Below are 23,319 nucleotides of genomic sequence, written 5' to 3'. Positions count from 1 at the left end.
ACCTTATTTATTTCTGCTGACATAATGGTACATTTTATAAACTTTATTCTAAATAAGTATATTTATATTGTATACATATATGCAATTTATAATTTAGATAGATGCCTTAAACCACAGTTTTCTTCCTAGGGATGTAAAATTTATGCTAAGGCCATATTACATATTACTTAACAAATCTTAACAGTTTAGCATATGTGAGTGACATTTCCTTTTCACAGTTTCTAATGTTTAAGATATCAGATATATTGATTTGAGCCGATTAATAAAGTACATAGTAGCTACAATATTACTGAGATTAAATATATTTAATTCAACAAAGCCAGAGGAAATATATGGAAATACCCTTTAAAAACCTAGCTTTTTCAGAGAGAATATTTATTTTATTTAATTTATTTTAACTGATACATAAACCATAAATTTGTGCATAGTAATAAAGGTTTATGTGATGTTCAATACACATATGTTATATAATCTTTAAAAATCAAGTTAAACATATCTTCTAAAAAATTAATCTTTAGGGTCAGAACATTAAAAATCCTTTCCTCTAGCTTTTTCATGTATCCACTACATTTATTGTTTTCTATAGACTCCCTACTATGTATTAGCTCATCAGAACTTCTTACTCCCACCTATAACATCGTACCCATGGATTAACCTCCCCACAACTCTTCATTGCTCTTATTCTCCTCATCTTCTGGAAACCACCAGTTTACTCTCAGCCTCTATAAGATCAATTTGTCATATTCCAAAGAGGAGTGAGTTCATGTGGTGCTTATCTTATTTCACTGAACATAATGATCTGCAGTTCTATCCTTATTGTCACAAAGGAGATTTTTTTTTCATTTATGGCTGATTAGTATCCCATTGTGCATATGTACCACGTTTATTTTTCTACTTATCGGCTGTTAGAATGTAGTTTGCTTCCATTTCTTGCCTACTATGTGTAGTACTAAATGCACATGGGAGTGTAGATGTCTTTTTGGCATAATTATTTCCTTTCCTCTCCTTTGTACAAATACCCAGTAGTGGGATTATGAATTATAGGGTAGCTACACTTTTATATTATTTTCATATGTTTGAGTGTGTGGTGCTTTGGATCAAACACAGGAACTTGAATATACTATGCAAGCATTCTACCACTAAGCTATGTCCTCAGCCCAATATTTTTTTAATTTTTTGAGGAAGCTCTATACTGTTTTCCATAATTGCTGTGCTAATTTGAATTCTGACCAACAATGTGCAAGGATTCCCTTTTTTTTCCACAACATTACCATTACTTATCTGTATTTTTTATATTACCCATTGTTGCTATACTGAATTGATACCTCATTTTCATTTTGATTTGCATTTCTCTGATGATTAGTGGTATTGAATATTTTTCAAATAGCCATTGTCATGTATGTCTTCTTTTGATGAATGTCTATTGCCCATTTTTTATTAGGTCATTTGATTTTTTTTTGCTATTGAGGATTTTTTAGTTCCTTGTATATTTTAGATATTAATATCGTGTCTGATGTATAGTTTACAAATATTTTTCTCATTCTGTAGGTTATCTCTTTACTGGGATAATTGCTTTCTTTGTTTCATAGTTTCAGGTCCTATATAAATCTTTAATCCATTTGAGTTTATTTTTGTGACTGGTCAGAGAGAGGGATAAATCTTTCTTCTGCAGGGGCACACCTAGTTTTTCTGACTGCATTTGTTTAAAAGAAGGCTGTCATTTTTCCAATGCATATTCTTAGCAGCTTCATCCAAGATCAGTTGTCCATAGATTTGTATACTTACTTCTGAACTCACTATTGTTTTCCATTGGTCTGTCAACCAGTATAATGACTCTTGCTTTGTTCTTTTTGCTAAAGATAGCTTTGGCTATTGAGAGTTTTTTGCTTTCCGTGCAAAGTTTAGAATTACTTTTCGTAGTTCTATAAAGAATGACATTGAAATTTTGACAAAGCAAGTCCACAAGCTCCATTTGCAGACTCTGGTCTGTGTTGGGCCTATAGGTTTTATCAGATTCTGGGTCTCACCATAGCAGGTCCAACATGGAACTGCAACCAAGACGAAGTCATGTGCTAGTTTTTGCTCCCTGCTCCCCAGTGGATGGAGTGTTGCTCCCCATTCTGCTGCCCAAGGTTTGGGAGGATTGATTGAGAAAGTTAGCCATTGTCTAACAGGGTTCCATCAGATCAGCTCGTGATTATTGGTTGAGGATAGGAGTTATAAGGTTCCACCTGGCACTGTGTTTCATCATTTCAAGGCTGCCATTGAGTTTCAATTCTAAGGCTTGGACTTAATTTCCTTTACTACCCCAGTGGGAGGCATCTTTCTCTCTGTGTGTGTTGAGCTGTTTAAAGTTGGAAGGAAGATTAAAGTAACTCCTTTCTTTCTACCTTCTTCATAATGTCTGATTTTTTTTTTTTTACACTATACCTAGGTACTCTGGTTACATATATAGGTAAAAATACTTATTTTCACATAACATTCAACAAATTCTTTGTACTCAACTGGGAATAAAGAATAGTTATAATTCCACTCAGAGCATGTTTTAAAAATAATAGTAAACATAATTTTAAAATGCCTTAAGCTTAAGTCTGGTGTGATGGCACACACTTGAAATCCCAGTACTTGAGAGTCTGAGACAGGAGAATCACAGGTTTGTGGCCAGCCTCAGATACTTAATGAAGCTCTCCTTAACTTAGTGAGAACCTTTTTCAAAATAAAGAATAAAAAATAGGGCTGGGGGTGTAGCTCAAAGGTAGAATGCCTCTGTGTTGCATCTTCTGTTCTGCAAAAAATAAAATAAAATGCTTTACGTTTAGAGAATGCTTAATGAATCACCAAGTAAATTTTATATCACTATTTCCTATATTTTATTAGTTAATTAAAGTAAGTATTAATATTATTGTGCCCGGTTTCGTAAGTCAGAGAATTTAAATGCAGTTGGACTAGCTATTAAAAAGCCTCATATATAATAGTTATATTTAAATTTCATTATTTATTAGCAATTTTTATTTAGCACATAACATCTATCTATCTATCTATATCTATATCTATATCTATATCTATATATATGACCAGTTTGGTTAATTTAAATATGAAGCATAAGGAAGTTACTTGTGATAATAGAAAAAGACTATACTCTGAGCTTTTGTACTAATAGCTATGTAAGTATTCCCTAGGAGACATGCAGAAAAAATATATAACATTTAATGAAAATAAAAATTTAGTTTATATTAACATGTAGATTCATGAGGCAAAGAAGTAACTAATATCATTTTAGAGCATTGATACTTTAGTCACCTTGCCTAAAATCAATAGACTCTTTTTGGATATTAATAAAGTTCATTTATATCTGAAATATAAGTCTTCAATTAAATTGCTGATAACATGACAAAAGACATATATTGAGCACACTGTAAGGCAAATACTATGTTCTTATTCTTCATTTAAATTTTTTATATTTAAGATGTATTATTATAAAAATTTAAACATAATAAAAATAATGATTACCTGTCTACACAGCAACACAGTTAAAATATACATTTTTATACTTCTTATTTTGGAGCAATATCTGTTTTTTAAATAATTTTTATTGGTGCATTGTAGTCAAACATTTCAATGGAATACAAGACTTGTGAGGATATACAAGCACACATCACCCAATTAGCCTTTATCCAATCCCCATCCCATTCCCTCCTCCTCCCTTGTTCCCATGCTTTAGTGATTAACTTTGATATATTTAAGTACTTCATGTGCTTTAAAGAGTTTCCATCTCCCCCCCTTCCATCCCCTCAGATAGGTAACCTTAATTGCTCTTCTATAGAGCCCCTTCTTCAACTAGAGTTTCTCCTATTACCCATTTCTCTCTAGTTTTTGCATATTAGGGAAAATATCCGAGTGTGTGTGTGTGTGTGTGTGTGTGTGTGTGTGTGTGTGACATTTCCCTGTGGATGCCACACTGCAGGCTCTGATTCTGGCCTCAAAGGCCCCTGCACTGGCCTCGACACACAGCAGGCTTTAATCCTGGCCTTGCTGCTTGGCAGGCTCCGATCCCGGCCTTGCATTCCCTGACACTTGCCTCACCACATGGCAGGCTTTGACCTGGCCTCGAAGGCCTCGGCACTACTGCAGGAGTTTCTATATATGAATTATATACAAAGAATACAGAATATTATCACGTCTTATCTATAATGTAAGTTGTCCATTTAACACCCCCAAATAAATTTATTCAAAATATAATTTTGTTCAAAGTGGTATTCTCCCATGAAATGTTAATTTAACTCTAGAATTCCTTTTCATTTATGTTTAGGTGCTTAACTCACCACATAAAGATTAAACAATGTAATATCATATATCAAGTATAAGCACATATTTAAACACAGGTAAAAACAGTTCCTTATAGCCAATTATGTAGGCTACTTCAGAAAAATGAGACTTAATTGCAAATATGAGTTAAACAAAGTTGAAAATTAAGGAAATATATAAACAGTATACTCAACTAAACTTTTAAAAAAAGACTGCCATTTTGAAATATATGTCATTTAATCTTATAGCAATATTTTGTGGTTTTGTATCACTTCCCTTAAAATTTTTATTTTTATTCAATTTTTATTCATTTTATTCATTTTTATTCATTTCCTAAAACTAATCATTTCCTACACACTCTTGTTAATGAATCTGTTTAATATGCTTGACTGGCATATTAAATAAATCTGTTCTCTATGAATCTGCCCTCTATTTTCTTCTTTTGCACAGCTCTCTGAAATCCCACCTTAACTCTTGTTTAACAACATTTCCTCTATTACCTTTAAAATCTAAACAAAATAGCCATCTTTCTGTCATCTGCCATTTTTAGTTTTGGATTCTAAACAGGGTATTAACTTTTAGTTTTTATGTTTCACTTTCTTCATCTGCATAATGAAAATAATTATAGAAACTTCCTTCCAGGATTGATGTGAGAATGAAATGAGAATTAAGTGTGATAAGCATATTCACAGGGTTCTTAAATTCAACACATTTTGCCCTGTCCTGTCTATTCCCTCAGAACCTAGTCCTCCTCTATTTTTTAATCACCAAGTTCCTTGTAAATTAGGACAATATATATATAATTTTTTGACAACATCAGTACCATTGTTCAGTGTTTCTTGCAGCTTTCCTAGTCATCTGCATCAGTTTGTAATCTCTACAAAACAACATTATTCCTTCAGAGTAATCTCATTTTCTACAAATGCATGTAGCCTATGGAAGAAGTTACTTGCTAAAAGGAAACCAGAAGGTGTTAAAAATGGAAATTCTATTCTGTGGTTTTGTTTTTCATCCCAGCACACTGCAGAAATTCAAAGGTTGAGAAAGCAGTGTTGATTTTTTTTCCTAAAGTTATTTCTTTGCAAAATGACAAATTCAAGCATGCCACTTTCTGTCTCAAAAATCTTCACTTGACTCAACTGACCATTTCAAGCAGTGAGGTTACTGATGACTTTCTCCATGTAGCTATTTTATCTCATATGTCAGGATCTTCAGAGCAGAAAGTGCTTTTGGCCACACTACTACTGCAGTGGTCCCCAAAAGTGATATGAGGAGGTCTTAAAATAAAACATCCCATGTATTTCTGCCATAATTTTTTTACTTTCTGTTTCTTTTCCCCCTTAATTCATCTGAAGCCTCACATCTTCACTTTCCAGAAAGCACTGATTGGATTGATGTTACATTGACCTTCATTGTAAAGTTCTACTACCATCATTATTATAATTGTTATTATTGCAGTGTAAAGGATGGAACTCGGGGCCTTGCTCGCACATGTTGGGCAAACACTCTACCACGTCAACCCTATATAGTTATTCTTTTTTTTTTTTTTTTTTTTTTTGGTGGTACTGGGAATGGAACCCTTCTACCTCCGGGCTACACTCCCAGACCTATTTTATATTTTCATTTGGAAACAGGGTTTCTTACGCCAGCAAGGCTGGCTTCGAACCTGCACGATCCTCCTGTCTCTGCCTCCCAAGTACAGGGATTACAAGCATGTGCCACCACGCCGGGCTAAAAACTTTTTTCAAATTCGCAAATTGTTTTAAATTGGCAAATTATCATATACATTTATGGGGTACAGTGTAATGTTTTGATACATGTATACATTGTATAATTATTTATTAAGTCATGCTTTTTAACATACCCATTATCCTGCATTTCACAAATTATTTGGATGACTAAGATATCTCATTATTAAAATAATATATTCTTTGAATATTTGTATACCTCCAAAATTTATAAGTTGAAATCTTAACCCTCATTCGGGTTCTTACTTGCCCACATGCAGAAATACAATTATATAAAATGTATCACAACAAAAACTTGCATATGAAAATCTGAGGAATAATAATCAATTTATTCCAATAGAATCACTAAGTGTAAAGAGTAAGGATTAATATATATTAATTATATATATATATATAATTAATAAAGTGCCTTGGGGAAGTGATTACATCACAAGGACAGAGTCATCATAAATGTGATTAATGTTTTTATAATGGAGGCCTGGAGAATATTGTTTGACTCTTCTACTATCTGACACAGCTAAAATGTACTTGGAATCAAGTTGGAGCTCAGCAGATACAAAACCTGTCATCATCTTGGACCATGGCCTTCCCAGCCTCTAGAGCTAAGATAAATAAATTTCTTTTGTTTATAAGCTATTTAATTTAGGGCATTTTTGGCATAGAAGCTTGAGAAGGCCAGACTATAAAAACAAAGTAAGCCAATTATTTTCTTTAGCAAGTTCTGTCAAAATTGTGTTAATGTAATATACAAGTATTTTAATTAATTTAGTCATGTATCATGTGTTACTTATTTAATGATATTTAAACCATCCAACATTCTGAGATTGCTTTCTGAGTTTAGGGAAACATATGCAAGTTGTGATGATAAAAACAACCAGAAAATGCTTCTGGTTTAGCCAAAATGGTGGAGAGGGAGAGGCCAGGCTATCAACCAAGAGCAGGAAATTTTTGTTTGTTTATTTTTATACTTTTATTGGTGCATTATAGTCACACATCATAAAGTTTTAATAGTGATAGCGACAAAAAACATGAAATTCTAAACAGTTTTTTTCTTTGATGCAATATATGTGATTTTAGTTGGCATGTTACAATTGTGGAAAATGTTTGTTAAAGCATTTTACATTATAGAAACTTACATTACAAGGTATTTGTCTTGTTTTGGATATTTAATCCTGGGATTGAATCATGGGACATTCCACCTCTGAGCTACCCCCCCTCAGACCTATTTTATTTTTAAACAAGGTCTTACCCAGTTTTTGAGGGTCTCACTAAATTGTTGAGGCTGATCTTTCAAGTACTGGGATTATAGGTATGCATCACCATTCCATGCTTCATTACAAGCTTTTAATAAGACAAAGCAACTTCATTTACCCAAATATGGAGGTGAGGATTCTTTATGAAACTAAACAGAGAAAAGCAATAGATGAGTAGGGGCATGAGCACTGATTAATTGAGACCTAAAGATGATAACCCCATTACAAGTTTCAAATACTATCCAGTTTTCTGATAGGCTTCATACTATTAATCCTTACTCTTTACACTTAGTGATTCTATTGGAATAAATTGATTATTATTCCTCAGATTTTCATATGCAAGTTTTTGTTGTGATACATTTTATATAATTGTATTTCTGCATGTGGGCAAGTAAGAACCCGAATCATTCAGTTCTATATTTTGTACATGAGTTACAGTTTTGTGTTAGTGATTATAAAAGAAACATAAATGTTAAAAAAGCTACACATTCTAATTTCAAAAGGGGTAATTATAAAGAGACCACACACAATTCACTTTTTGCAGGGATGGTGTGGTGTAAACATGGAAGTCATTGTACACACTTATTTTTTATTTTTATTTTTTGGTGGTACTGGGGTTCCTGGAAACCCTTCTACCTCCAGGCTACACTCCCAGACCCATTTTATACTTTTTATATTTGAAAACAGGGTCTCTTAAACCAGCAAGGCTGGCTTCGAACCTGCGCAATCCTCCTGTCTCCGCCTACCAAGTGCGGAGATTACAAGCCTGTGCCACCATGCCCGGCTGATTGTACACACTTAAATAGCAGTGTATTCAATGGTCCCAGATTTCTAACAGCCTAATTTTTTAGTCTAAACAACTGCAGTCTAGAAAAGTTATGCATCAACTGAATTCAATTCTTCTCCCTCTTCCAGATGACAAAAATGAGTTTAAAAAGCACAATTATAAGCCGGGCCTGGTGGCGCATGCTTGTAATCCCAGCATTTGGGAGGCTAAGAATGGAGGATCACACTTCGAGGACAGCCTCAGATGCTTAGTGAGGCCCTTTGCACCTCAGTGAGACCCTGTTTCAAAATAAAGAATAAAAAATAGGGCTGGGGTGTACCTCGGAGGTAGAATGCCCCTGGGTTCTATCCCCAGCATTAAAAAAAAATAAAAGTTACAGTTATTAGGATATCAACTTGAACTATAGACTGCATGGGTCTGAAATGAGTAGAAGATTATAGGTGACACTGACAAGTGACAAGTTGCATATGACACTGTTCCTCAATGAGTAAGAAGCTGATTTACCAATGGATTATCATTATAATTCATTATCTGCTTAAATACTATTCTGAATGATAAATCAAGAGACCAATGAAAATTTTATTTATTATTTTATAAAATTTTGTTGACTCAGAAGCTCTATAGCAGACAAGGAACTTAATGATATGATAGTGTTAATTCCCTTGATTGCTTATCTTTCCTTTGTAGACTATTGAAAGAGGGCCCACAACCTTTGTTCAAATACTTCTATTGAAGGAAATTAATATGAGCTTCCAAATCACTTTAGTTGGTCTTTTAATGAGAAGTCATATTAAAGTACTATTTGCAAGATTTCTTAGATACAAATAGGAATGTTCATATAGATTTTGTGATTGTCACATCCCCACTATTTTTAAACCTACATGCAAACTTTAGACCTGCTGCAGTTCTTATTATCAGGCTTCAAAAAAGAGACATAGAAAAATAAATAGGCAGCCCTGAAGTTCTGAGATTTTCCTTAATGGTATTGTTGCTATAGTTACAGTTGAAATGTTATATAAAGCAAATTGCTTATTGATGGAAAAATGCTGAGTAGCACAGCAGCATCCTTTTTCTTGTTTTTTATTGCATTCATTTCCTACTCTACTCTTAAGATTAATGGATTTTTTGGAGTGTTGCTTTGTTTTGAACAAGCTTTGATGATTTGATGCTAAAATAAATGCATTTTATTAACATGTTCTAGATGAAGAGTGCTCATATTCTAATATGGTGTGTTCAACCTAGAGTTACTTTTATACATGATATATCAGAATTTTTTCTACTTAGAGATGAATTTTTATATTCTAGTTATTAATATTAAAGCAGCAAGTAGAAATATGATTGATATAGTATGGAGGCTTCTGAGTTTAATATATTTAATAATAATATAAAATAATAAACTTATTAAATTTATACTGCTAATGGATACTTATAATAGTATAATCAAAATATATGTTAAGAACACGCAGCTGGACATGGTGGGTGGTACATGCCTATAACTCCAGTACTTCGGAGGCTGAGATGAAAAGGATTGCAGGTTCAAGATCAGGAAGCAGTAACTTAGATTCTGTTTCAAAATAAAATAGGGATAAGGATGTAGTTCAGTGATAGAATGCCTTGTGTTCAGTCCCCCAAGCTACAATAAATAAATGAATAAATACATAAATGAATTAAAAAAACACAACCTGGGTGTGGTGGTGCACACTTGTAATCCCAGCATTTGGGAGGCTGAGACAGGAGGATAGAGGTTCAAGGACGCCTCAGCTACTTAGTGAGGTCCTTTCAACTCAGTGAGACCCTGTTTCAACATAAAAAATAGGGCTGGGTGTAGAATGCCCCTGGGTTCCATCTCCAGTACTGCAAAAAGAAAAAAATTATGTAGAAACACAGATAAACAAATGGAAATTGGTCTGAGAACTTCCTTAATAATGACTGATAGGTTACAAAAGACTCCATAGGTATCTAAAGTTTGTGTTTTTCTACATGGTAAACTCAGTAATATAGTAGAAATGTTTTCAGAGTATTTGAGAAAGGAGGATCGCAGTCCACAGACAGGCTCAGCTACTACTTAGTGAGGCCTTTTGCAACTCAGTGAGACCCTGTTTCAAAATAAAAAAAAAAATCAGGCTAGGAGTGTAGCTCAGAAGTAGAATGTCCCTGGGTTCCATGTAAAGTACCACAAAAAAAATTGTAAAGTAGCAGTGATTAAAAACATTTGGTTTCTCTGAATACAAACAGGAATTTAAGCAAAACATTAATTCAAAATTACTGTCAGGCCAGGCGTGGTGGCGCACGCTTGTAATCCCCGCGCTTGGGAGGCAGAGACAGGAGGATCGCGCAGGTTCGAAGCCAGCCGCGCGTGCTGGCTTAGGAGACCCTGTTTCCAAATAAAAATGTAAAAATAGGTCTGGGAGTGTAGCCCGGAGGTAGAAGGGCTTCCAGGAACCCCAGTACCACCACCAAAAAAAAAAAAAAAAAACCCACAAAATTACTGTCAGGCCTGGTGGCACATGCTTGTGATTCTAGGACTTGAGAGCCTGAGACAGGAGGATCACAATTTTCTTTTGCCAGGCTCGTAATTTAGTGAGACCCAGTTTTAAAAAAAACAAAATAAAAATAAAAATAAAATAAAATGAATACCTCTGGGTTCAATCCTCAGTACTACACATACATACACAGAGAAAAACTGATAGAAATTGCTAATAAAGATCTTAGAATGAGGTCCTCTAGCTCTTGGATTCACACTATTTCTTTCTCTTTATATCATAGACTTCAGTAACTGGTGGTCATCACTGCTATTTAATTGTTCCAAACATGACTTCAAATTAGAAAAAATGAAGTATGATATAAAGTATTTCATATGACATGATACATTAAGTATATTTTACCTTTATTCTTTTAAATTCCAAATAGTATGAAAATAAGTATACTGCCTATAAGTATTCACTGTTCGTTTGTTTTCTCAAATTATTTTCCTTTAACAAGAGCTGTTTATCACTGAGGTATCATTGCTATAGATAGCAAGAACTAAGAACTTAATAAGAATAATTTGTCTGCTACCTCATATAAATAACCACATTTTTCAGTGAGTTAGAACCTGTATTCTTGGCATATTAAACATTCCTAACTTATTTACTTTAGGACATGGCCTGATGGGAATGCTTTAGACACACCTGCATGTGTTTAGAATCCATGAGACAAAATAGCACTGTGGTGCAGCTATTTGTATCTGTTTTTGTTTTCCAAAAAGTCATGCTCAGAATGAAAATATCTTAAGATGTGGCTCAACCAGTTAATGATTTTTAAAACTGCACCACAGATTAAAATTGATTTTCTATAGTTATGGAAATGCTTCTTTCCAGAACGGTTCAGCACTGGGCTAGAGATTTTAGTATTTGACATAAATGATCAAATCAGTTTCTTTGCTATTGCTTGTGTACAGTCATAATATAAAGATGAAATTAAAAAGGAAATTGATATTGAGTGATCATATGCACAAAAAGCAAATGAAGCCATGAGACATCCAAATGTTTTATAGGCAGCCTTTTATTGAAGTTAAAGAATTGATGTTTGTCTATATATTTTGAGATTAATAAATATGAATTATGATGGCTTATGGATTTTAAAACAGCTGCAGATATTCAGCAGATATCTCTCTCTCTCTCTCTCTCTCTCTCTCTCTCTCTCTCTCTCTCTCTCTTTTGGTGGTACTGGGGTTCCTGGAAACCCTTCTACTTCTGGGCTATACTCACAGACACCTATTTTTTATATTTTTATTTGGAAACATGGTCTCTTAAACCAGCAAGGCTGGCTTCGAACCTGTGTGATCCTCCTGTCTCCGCCTCCCAAACTCGGGGATTACAAATGTGCACCACCACGCCCAGCTTTTATTTATTTTTTAACATACTTTTACTTGTGCATTTTAGTCTCACATCATAATGTATTTCTAGAGAAATTAAAGCTTGATGAAATGGAATTTAGGTCTCTGATAGAATCGACAGTGATATTTGTCCCAAATAATTTAAGCTAAGCATCTAGAAAGAATGTATGAAGGGGAATTTGAAAATGAATTTCTCAGAAGACTATGTAATATATGAATGCAATATTATTTGTTAGACACTACCACAGAGTAACTAAATGTATAACCTTTGTTTCTTAGAATAATTATAATGTATGAAAAAGTAAAACATAGCAATCAAGGAGAATTTCTGTAATTTGATTAGTATAACATCTGTAATCTGTGTGATAATTGGCCATATGTTCATATCAGAATAGTTTTCAGTCTTTAATTTGCGAAAGCAGTAACCTTGACAGTTTATGGTACCAGTAGCTATGACTTACAAACAGAAGAGCAGAGATACAAGGAAATATTTTAGACAGAAGATCGGAACACTTTAGGGAAAAGACACTAAACAATTTGCGCCATTGAGTTCTTTTTGCTCAATGGCATGAGGAAATGTGATTAGTTTTAAAAATGAAATTATTTTTAAATTTAAAAGCAGTTAGAGAATTAGGTACAAGTGGTTCTTGAAAACTGGCTATCCTTGTAAAGCTCTACTCTGATGGATAAAACAATTATTTGGCCCATGTCAAGAGGAAAAATTTTTATTTATAAATTCTTTAGAATTTATCATTCTAAGGAACATTTGCTTTCCCTAATGTACATGATGCATTCATAAACATATCAAACTCAATCAGTAGGCCCAACATGAGAAGGAGAGAAGGCTGAGGGAATGAGGAGGGAATTGGGGAAGGGCTGAGTGATGTGTGCATGTATGTCTCTACCATCCTGTATCCCATTATGATGTGTGACTACAATGCATCAATAAAAAAAAGTTTTAAAAAGAATTACAAGATGACAGGCTAAATTCTAGAAGATATTCTGGTTGGCTGTTAAAAAGAAAATTATTATAAACTATAAAATGAAAAAATTACATTAAATTTAAAATGAAAATGCTAACTGAAGATACCAGCCTTAAAAATAATTTTCTTTCTAACATGCACATTCTTTTCCACCCTGTCCAACTCTATCCAAATGGATATTTTCCTGCATCCATTTTTAGTGCCCCTTCTTTCTCTTTCTTTCTCCCTTTCATTCTTTCTTTCTCTTTTGCTTTCTAATGTGATGAGCATACTGAATTGATAGTTTCAATAAATTCTTATACACTTTTAAATTTCAAATCTTATTTTTAAAAATTACTGTCTCATTATTTAGAAACAATAATCCATCTTCTATACATAAAAAAGCAACTACGTATTATACATTTTCACCTTGGTAATTGTACTGAAACCAATGTATTATAATTTAATCAATGTGTTCATTGCTGTTTTATTTGCAGATTCAAGAATGGCTTTGTTTAAATTGTCAAACCCAGAGAGCATTATCAGGACAGCTTGGAGACATGGGCAAAATGCCACATGCACCATCAGGACCCAAAGCATCCCCTGTGCCTGTCCCTGCAGAGCCAGTATCTCAGAAAACAACAATGCCTGTCCAGATAAAAGTGAAAAAGAAGGAAGTAGAAGGAAAAGCTGAAGCTGAAAAACTTATTCCAGGAAAAGTAAAAGAAACACCTTCAGTTGAAAAAACTCCTCCTAAGGTAACCACAGATCAAAAGCAAGAAGAAAGTAAACCAGAGAAAGACAGAGCATTAATCCATCAAGAGAAAAAAACACCCTCTCAAGGAGAAAAGCCACTTTCAGAAGAAAAAAAATTCACCACTGAAGAAAAGAAGCCACCTCCAGAAGAAAAAAAGCTAACCCCTGACGACAAAAAAATACCCCCAGAAGCAAAACCATCTGCTGTAGAAGAAGAAAAGAAACAAGAGCTACTTAAGACTCAAGGACAAATTGCTGATAAAATACAGGAAAGCATAGAGGCTCCAAAGGCAAAACAGGAAGAAAAGCAGCCACAGACCAAAATGGAGGATTTGCCACCTGGCACACCTCAGAGTTTGCCCAAGGAAGATGTTGAGACAACCAAAAAGATACAAGAACTGCCAGAGGCAGCAGGCACAACAAAATCTGATCAAGTGGAGCCTGGGAAAGAAAAAACAGTAAGTTCTGTTTCCCCAACTCTACCTTCTCTCATGTATTTATATACTTGTAGTAAGTTTTACAAAAATATAGTAATTTTTACCTTAGTACGTGAATTGTTCAGTGATAACTATACATGTGAAAGCCTTCAAACAATGAATTACATTTTCAGAATATGTTTTGCTAAAATCAAGAACTTTGTCCTATCATGATTAAATCATATTTACATGAAGTATAAATAGAATATTTATTTTTGTTTTATCAATTTATCAACATCATTTAGAGTGATAAATTTCCTACTGTTTTAGGTTATTCCATTCTTCTACAATGTACATAAAATCAGTATTCCCTTTTAACATAGAATTATGTGTCTTTTCTAATTATAGTTTTTATTTAAGTAATCATATGGTTTTACAAGAACCAAGTTTCTTTTAATTCAATTATTCATTTGAAAACAAGACACAAGTTTATTTCCACTTGAAAGCTTCTAGGGTGTGATCAGCCATAAAATGATTGTCAAAAATTCAAAAGAGCCAGGCATGGTGTCACATGCTTATAATCCCAGAGTTTGGGAGGCTGAGACAGGAGGATCGCACAGGTTCGAAGCCAGCCTCAGCTACTTAGTGAGGCTCTCAACAACTTAGTGAGACCCTGTTTCCAAATAAAGTATAAAATAGGTCTGGGAGTATAGCCTGGAGGTAAAAAGTCCCTGGGTTCCACCCCCAGTACCCCCCCAAAAAAAAAATCAAAAGAGGTGTGGCTAAAACCCAGAATAAAAATTCAAAAGTAGTTTAGTTTAATGTTTATTATAATTTTGATGTTATATATTTTGTTAGGAATTTTTTCAAGATGTGAAATATTAAAACATTATTTATAATCCAAGCATAGTCTGGAATAATATATCTTTTTTCCTTTAGTGGAAACTTTTAAGAGTACCTCTTTTTAACTAATATTATGTCAATTTTAAAGAAATTTTAAATTTTTAGAGCTAGAAAAATCTTTTATCATATCTACTTGAATAATTTTATTTCACAGATGATGGCAATTAATTAGAGGAGATATTAAATATATTATTAATATTCAAATTCTAACTAGAAACTGTAGTCTACTACAACTCTGAGTTAATTGTTCATAGTTTAAGCACACGGCTACTAGCCCATCTTAAGTATATGATACATTGCACATTAAGTAAATCTGCGCTTCCTTTGTTATACAAAAGAGGCTTTTCAGAGTAAAAACAAAGCAGATTCTAGTATATTCACTATTCTACTGACTGGCCTCAACTGAGATCACCCACCTGCTGCTTCTCCAGCTGATTTATGGATCTTGGTGCTTTTTACTGATTCCTCCTTTAGGAAAACAGTTTTCATGACTCTCTCTCTCTTGCCCGCCCCCCCCCCCTGCCCCCCGTATCTCTCTGTGTCTCTTTCTGATCACCTTTTATGAGTTGTATTTTAACCATCTCTGTATGTTTTTTGGGGGGGCTCATCTTCAACAATATCTTACCCCATTTTCTTTGAGTTCTGTGTTCTTTCCTCCCAAAGGAGCCACATGAGTAATTCCCAAGTCCACTTGTGTGGCTTCTGCCTCTTGTGAGTGTCAGAATTGCATTTTTAAGTAATCTGCAGATAGTTCCCTTTAAGGCCTCACCAAAAACTACAATTCAGTAGTATGAATCTACTTTTCTCTAGAAGCAGTTTCTCCTTTTGACTTTCCAGTAATGGCAACCATCATTAGTCCACCTCCAGTTTCCCATTCCCTAATCTTCTGAGAGTGATATAAGGTTTCTTCCCTTCCCTTTGTTCTCCCCACTGAAGCTATTATACACCTGTCCATTTACTCCTAATCCTAAATATACTACCCATATTACTGCTTTTCTGAACTCCTGCCAATGATTTGGGTAATGTAATGATTGCTCACTACCTCCTTTCTCTCTTTTTTAGTATATTGCTGTTAGGTAAACGTTTTCTGGGGTTTAAATAATTTAAATGCATCATTCTGATATTCCTAAAGATTATCTTTTGCATCTAAAGTATACCTTAGGTAAAATTTCATATATTTTGTTACTGTATTACTTCTGCTTTTGTTTAGCACATTTATCAGTTTATCCTTATTATTTTATCTTTATCTTTACAAATTGAGCAATCCTAATCTGAAAATCCAAAATCTAAAATGCTCCAAAATCTATGTTTTTGACTGCCAGAATGATGCTACAAGCATATAGTTTCAGGCCTGACCTCATGTGATGGGTCTTAGTCAAAACACCTGTACACTAAAAATATTACATAAAGTTACATTTGAACTATGTGTATATGGTACATATAAAACATAAATGTATTTTATATTTAGTTTGGGTCCCATCTCTGAGATATCTCGTTATATGCATAAAATATTCCTAAACAGAAAAATGTGAAGTCTAAAATACTTCTAGTCCCAGCATTTTGGATAAAGTATATTCATATATTAGAAAGAACTTCAGTAACTACATATTAGTAGTTTTTAAAAAACTTGATCTAAAGTTTTATTTTCTAATTATTTGTAATCTAATTTCAAAGTTAAGTTTGTATATAAATTAGATTATTTTGATGTTTTGACTATACATAGCAGAAAAATGATAATTTATATGAATATACCAGAAATAGATGAAGTTAAATCAAAGCTTTTACTCAACAAATCTTGCTACTTCAGGTATAAGAGTTGAACCCCAACTATGAAAAGAAGTTGTGAAAATTCCACAAATAAGTGTTAATCTGTGTTGCCACTCATCTTTTATTCTTTTTGACCGTCAGAATATATGTTTTTTAAAAAATAATTTTTAACAAATAGCTTTAAAAAACATTTTGGAAGTCTTCATTTGTGAGGTTTGTAAGTTGATTAAAATATCTTAAGGCTTATTAAATGAGTAAATATTACTTTTAAAAGTGACATGCCATTTTATGTAGCATAATCATATAATGATTTCAAAATACCTATCTTCAAAGAGCTGTTTCCACATAATTTTCTCAGATAGGTGGTGTTTGGTTACTTTTTCTAGATAAGAGGTTGTATTTTGTTTATAACCAGTGATTACTTTCTTTCTAAATACCTAATAAATAACTACTTGCATTAGCAAAAAGTTCAACAACTATGCAATTCTATTTTCATTTTAAAAAAATTAAATTTTACATTCTTCAGCATTTATTTATTTATTTATTTATTTATTTATTTATTTGGTATGTGGTGCTGGGGATTGAACCCAGGAACATTCTACCTCTGAGCTACATCCCAGTCCCTTTTTTTGAGACAGGGTCTCACTATGTTGTGGAGAGCCTAAGTAGCTGAGGCTGGTCGCAAACCCCGATCCTCCTGTCTCAGCCTCCCAAGTATTGGGATTACAAGCATGTGCCACCATGCCTGACCACATTCTTCAGCTTTTAAACTGATTTCCATGAGGTTTAGTCAAAAGTGAGAGAAATAATATCAGTTATTTTCCATCTCAGTACACATGTTAAAAATGTCCTTTAAAATATTAAGAGCTTTCCAGACGAGAGGGTGCAGGTTTGTAATCCCAGTAGTTGGGAGGCTGAGAGAGGAGGATCACACAGGTTCATAGTCAGCCTCAGCTACTTAGTGAGGCTCTCAGCAAATTAATGAGACTCTGTTTCTAAATAAAATATAAAATAGATCTCAGAGTATAGCTTGGAGGCAGAAGGCACCTGGGTTCCATCCCCAGTGCCACACATACACACACACAAAAAAATTAAGAGCTTATTTGTATAAAATATTCTACTCCAGTAACATCCTAATCCCAGTTTACTTAAATGTAGTAAGTGAATTTTACTCAAACTGCTATTTGTGTAACCATTGTAACTTTACCTTTTTTAAAAATAATTCCAGTCAGAGAAGTACTCCTCAATATTTAACATGCAAGGTTTAATTTTTTATTAAAAATGTATACAACTTTATTAAAAAATCATCTCATATTGAGGCTATAACTTCACTGATAAATTTTTATTGGGTGTTTGAAGGAATAACTACAATTATTTTATCATTTAAACAGAAATATGGAATGTTATGAAACTGAACATGTTAGAAATATCCATAATTTAATTCTATTATTTCCGTTTTACTACTTAATTTTTAATAACTTCGTCACAGACTTTCTACAATTATTTATTTGTCCCCTTCAACAATAGTTGCCAACAAATAATGCAATGTTATTTGTCACCATATTGTTTCCATGTATTACTTTAGTCATTTTTTTCATGGTAGGAAAAGAAAATGTTTCCCCAAGAAAGATATGACAGTTTTGACTTTTAGTAAAAATACATAAAAATTCCAAGTATTTTTAATTCAGTTTACTCTAATTTTGTAAGTTACTCAAAAGCTTGTTTGCTAAATATTATAGAGATGTGTGATGTTGTCATAATATAATGCTCCAAAGGGCATTATGTGTTTAGGGTAAGATTTAATATTCACAATAGTGAATATAGATACATATTTCAAGCAGTTTTTCTGAAAGTTTCAATCATCATATGCTAACTTTATATCATATATTAATTAATTTGTTACTGTTTTTTAACCTTGTTATGTTGCTGATATAAATCTTGTAAGAAAATGAAAAGTGTCAGCTTCCTTAATAAGGTATGTGTGTGTTTCTTACATAATTCGTTTTATCAACATATGATTCTTTTGCAGGAATGTTTTGCCTACCGCTTTCCCACTATCTAATTCAATTCAATTGAAATTAAGTAATAAATACTATAACTCTAGTTGACTGAACCATAAACTTTAATATAAAGGTGAACAATTAAATGATTGCCTTACTGTAACCTCTCCTTACAGTACAAATTGGGATTTTTCTCCCTGGATTTCTATAACTCATGTGACCAACTGGCAAGAATTAAGAGATACTAGTATCTATTTATATCAGTAAAACTGAGTTGATTCTACTTTGTATTTAAAAACACTCAATGGGAATCCTAATGCTTTCTTCTTGAAGTCCATTAGATGATTCTGCAATAGTGGGCAGGATATGTGTTCCCTGTCAAATGGCTTCCCTTGGCTTTCTCAGCCCTCTGGAATCTTGTTTCAATATAACTTTCAAGAAATTCCTTACATTTTTCATAAGTGTGGAATCAAAAACCAAACAAATATGACTTTGTGTGATTCCTGAACACAGACTGTTCTTTCTTTAGAACTTGTATTTATTTATTTATTTATTTATTTATTTATTTATTCATTCATTCATTCATTTTATTTGTGATACTGGGGTTCCTGGAAGCCCTTCTACCTCCGGGCTACATTCCCAGACCTATTTTATACTTTATTTTTGGAAACAGGGTCTCTTAAGCCAGCGCGGCTGACTTCGAACCTGCACGATCCTCATGTCTCTGCCTCCCAAGCGCGGGGATTACAAGCGTGCACCACCACGCCTGGCTAGAACCTGTTGTTTTAGTATGTGTACCAATGCAGCACCTTCACTCAACCGCACTAGAAAAATCCCACCTGCGCCTTCAGGCTAATTTGATGGTACCTTCCATGAGTCTATTATTCTTTTCTCTAGTGATAGTCACTTCTGCAATTGAACTCTCTAAATTAATTTTTAAATTTTAATTTTTCTCTAAAATCAAATACTCTATTTTAATCTGTTACTATTCTGTGCACTGTGTTAAGTCACTTAATTTATACAACTAATGATAAAGTAAATATTATGGTAGCAGTTTTAAATATGAGGAAACTGAATTTCTGTGCCCAAAATCACATAGTTGTAAATCAGCAGAACTAGATTTATAGTTCATTTCTGACTAAACGGTTGTGCTCATAGACACTATCCAGATGTTTTTCTCTTGTGACATATTTAACATACTGCCTTTTTGTTATTACCATTTTTTTATTATCTATCTTTTTGTTATTATCTATCTTATCAACTCACGCATATACAAAGCAATTCTATTTTGCATAATTTTTACTTTTATATACTTATACTTGTTACCTGTGTTATTCATATTTTTATTGTATGTTGTTTACATTTCCTTATTGCCACATCATTTTGTTGTTTTTTTACTCATTGGAACTTAATGTGTTTATTGAGTTGAATTAAAATTACCCCTGAAATATAATAAAGTATTTGAAAGGCATACATTTTTAACTTTTATGGTATTTGGGGGGGGGCTGGGAATGAAACCCAGGGGCATTCTACCTTAGAGATACACTCCCAGCCCTATTTTTTTATTCTTTATTTTGAAATAGGGTCTCACTGATTTGCAGAGGGCCTCACTAAGTAGCTGAGGCTATCCGCAAACCACAATCTCCTGTCTCAGCCTCCCAAATGCCTGTATTACAAGTGTCCACCACCATGCCCAGCTCTAACTTTTTTAATTTAATAAAGTTATGATGCTATGGAATTCTTTTTGCCTATATATATATAAAACAGTATTTAAATCTCTACTTGATATGTTACACTGAAATACTACAGTCCTCCTGTTTGAAACTACACTTAACACGAACATTAGCTTAGACTTTAATTCATATTTAAAATGACTGAAATTATAATAATCAGGTTATATATAGCCATTGAATATAGTGGCTGCTTAATCAGGTAAAGCGGAAAAAAGCAGATTTTACTGACAAAGCTTCCATATTATAATCGTAAGAGGGGAATATTTAATCTTTTTCTCTGAGCCCAGTGACTTTTAAGAAATTAATAGTGTTTTGAATGTTTCAAACACTCAGACTAGCAGTCCATGTTAACCTAAACCTTGTATAATGATTAAAAGTCATTTATTTGTTGTTTAATTTTTTTATTTTTTGGTGGTATGGGGTTCCTGGAAACCCTTCTACCTCCAGGCTATACTCCCAGACCTATTTTTATACTTTTAAAATTTGGAAACAGGGTCTCGTAAGCCAGGGTGGCTGGCTTCCATCCTGCGCGATCCTCCTGTCTCCGCCTCCCAAGTGCAGGGATTACAAATATGCGCCACCACACCCGGCTTGTTGTTTAATTTTGACCCATCAAAATAAATAACTTTTGGAAAATTAACCAAAAACACATGGTGGCTTTTTTCTGTACTTTTATATATAACCTAGAAATAGTTCTTATCCTCAGCAATATTGAGAAAAATTGTTTGCCAACAATGTGGAAATCTAAACCTTCAACATTTGGGGAAAGGGCTCAGCCATATTTGACAATGCAAATGTGTTTTGGCAGAAGCCTAGTAAAGGCTTAAAATATACCACCATTAGAAAATTTTCAGTGTTCAACTTATCATTGCCTTTGTCTGACTAGACTTTAGTTCAATAAATGGCTGTAGCATGTTAGAAATTCTTCATTCTCTGCTTTTAGTTAGCAAATTTAATAAGTGAATCCTAGTCTCTAGAAATTTTGAGTAAATGTTTTATACTCACAGTCTAGAAAGACTCGTAAACCTAATTTTATACATGGGGAAATGCACTATAGATAAAAATGTGTCAGTGCAATAGAATCTAAATGATGAATGTTTAAAAATACACAGATGATTTTTTCCTAAGGAGAAATAAAAATTAGCATTACTTTTTTAAAGTATGCTTTAATAATAGCTATTTTCACTGCATCCAAAAGTGACAAAATTTTCACACAAAAGTAACAAACATGGAATTTTATTTTTATATAAGAAATAATATAATAGAGGTTGTTCTAAATTGCATTATATGTACAAAGTTCAATGGATAATAAAGCCAGGTACAGTGGAACATGCCTATAATCATAGCAACTGGGGGTATGACTCAGTAGTTTAGGTCCCCTGGGTTCAATCCTCAGTACTACAAAAAAAAAATCAATCAGAAATGGCTGATAAAAATGCCAATTTTTTTATCAAATGTGAAAAAAGAATAAATTTTTAAAAACCAGTAATACTTATATATACATTTATCTATACCTTTTTAACTTTTTAAAATTTAATATTATATATTAAAATATGTATATATGTCACATATAGTATATATAACTTAATCATGTGACTCTATATCATTAAATATGATGTTACTAAATAGCTTAATATTCTCCTTTAAAATAAGTATACTTGCACACATTTTTAAGCACCTGAGAGAAAATCCTTAATATTTTTGAAACTTGGGATAACATGAGCTGAATTATGCCACCTTCACATAAATCCTTTGATCATGTTCTAGTAGATTTATAGTATTTCAGTCACCTATTAAAAGATGAATAATTAAAGCAAACAAGCTATCCTTGTACAGTTTTACATTCTTCTCTTTTTCACCTGTTTTTATTTGATTTCATTTCCTCCTAAGTAATCGGTGTTATTAATTGAGTAATGTTAAGTAATATAGACAAACTTGCATGGGTACAAATTGAACTATTATTCTATGCAAGATCTCTCACAAAAGCAAGTAGATAGTTCAGGAAGGATAATGGATGGACAGTGTTAGATAAATGCTCCATTATACCAATCTCTGTGTATAAAGAAAATCTTTGTAAAAGGTATTAGTTGCAGTTTAAATATGAATTTATAGATGCCTTAATTCAATAAAGGACCCTAGTGTGTGATCTTATGTTTCATAAGCTAACAGTATAATGAAATGAAAGGACACAATTCTGTTAGAGGACTTCATACCTAAAGCTAGTTAGTATGAGGAAAATTGGCTTTTTTTTTAGTATATCTTGGTAAAATAAGTAGATGACATTTCTTCTGAATATTTCATCCAAATTCCTTTTGGTCAGCCAACTTGATTTACTAACCACTCCCAACAGTTTATCTTATGTCCACAGTCTTATATGGTATGAAATAGGAAGTCAGTTAAGGGGGAAAAATTATTACAGTATCACCACCATAGGCAAATATCATTTGAATCCATTGAAAAGTACAGAGGGGAAAAAACAGAAGTAGGAGGGATAAGTGGGTAGAAGACAGTACTGAGGAAAGAAGAAACCGAAATCCCATACAGACATATATAGAAAAGCTACATAAGGTATTACATGTAAGTAGGTATTTTGGTATTTACTTGATAGACTTTTATCTAACATCTCTTGACTTCCTTTATTTCCTTAGGTTTTTTTTTTTTTTTTTTTTTTGGTGGTGGTACTGGGGTTCCTGGAAGCCCTTCTACCTCTGGACTACACTCCCAGACCTATTTTTACATTTTTATTTGGAAACAGGGTCTCCTAAGCCAGCACGCACAGCTGGCTTTGAACCTGTACAATCCTCCTGTCTCT

The 23,319-nt window shown here is 33.2% G+C and overlaps 1 protein-coding gene across 2 annotated transcripts in view; it reads left to right on the top strand.

The window, feature by feature from the left end:
- The window catches only part of PCLO (piccolo presynaptic cytomatrix protein), a gene marked incomplete at both ends in the record, with an annotated part of 389,946 nt that overhangs the window by 169,510 nt on the left and 197,117 nt on the right, over nt 1–23,319 (top strand). For both annotated transcript variants that reach the window (XM_080701058.1, XM_080701057.1), the window contains one exon: nt 13,430–14,146. In XM_080701058.1, coding sequence (XP_080557184.1) covers nt 13,430–14,146 — 717 coding nt within the window. The remainder of the gene's footprint in view (nt 1–13,429; nt 14,147–23,319) is intronic.

Source organism: Muscardinus avellanarius (genome assembly GCF_963383645.1).
Source record: "Muscardinus avellanarius genome assembly, chromosome: 9".
Classification (NCBI taxonomy): domain Eukaryota; kingdom Metazoa; phylum Chordata; class Mammalia; order Rodentia; family Gliridae; genus Muscardinus; species Muscardinus avellanarius.
This window is presented reverse-complemented; position numbering and strand designations above follow the sequence as displayed.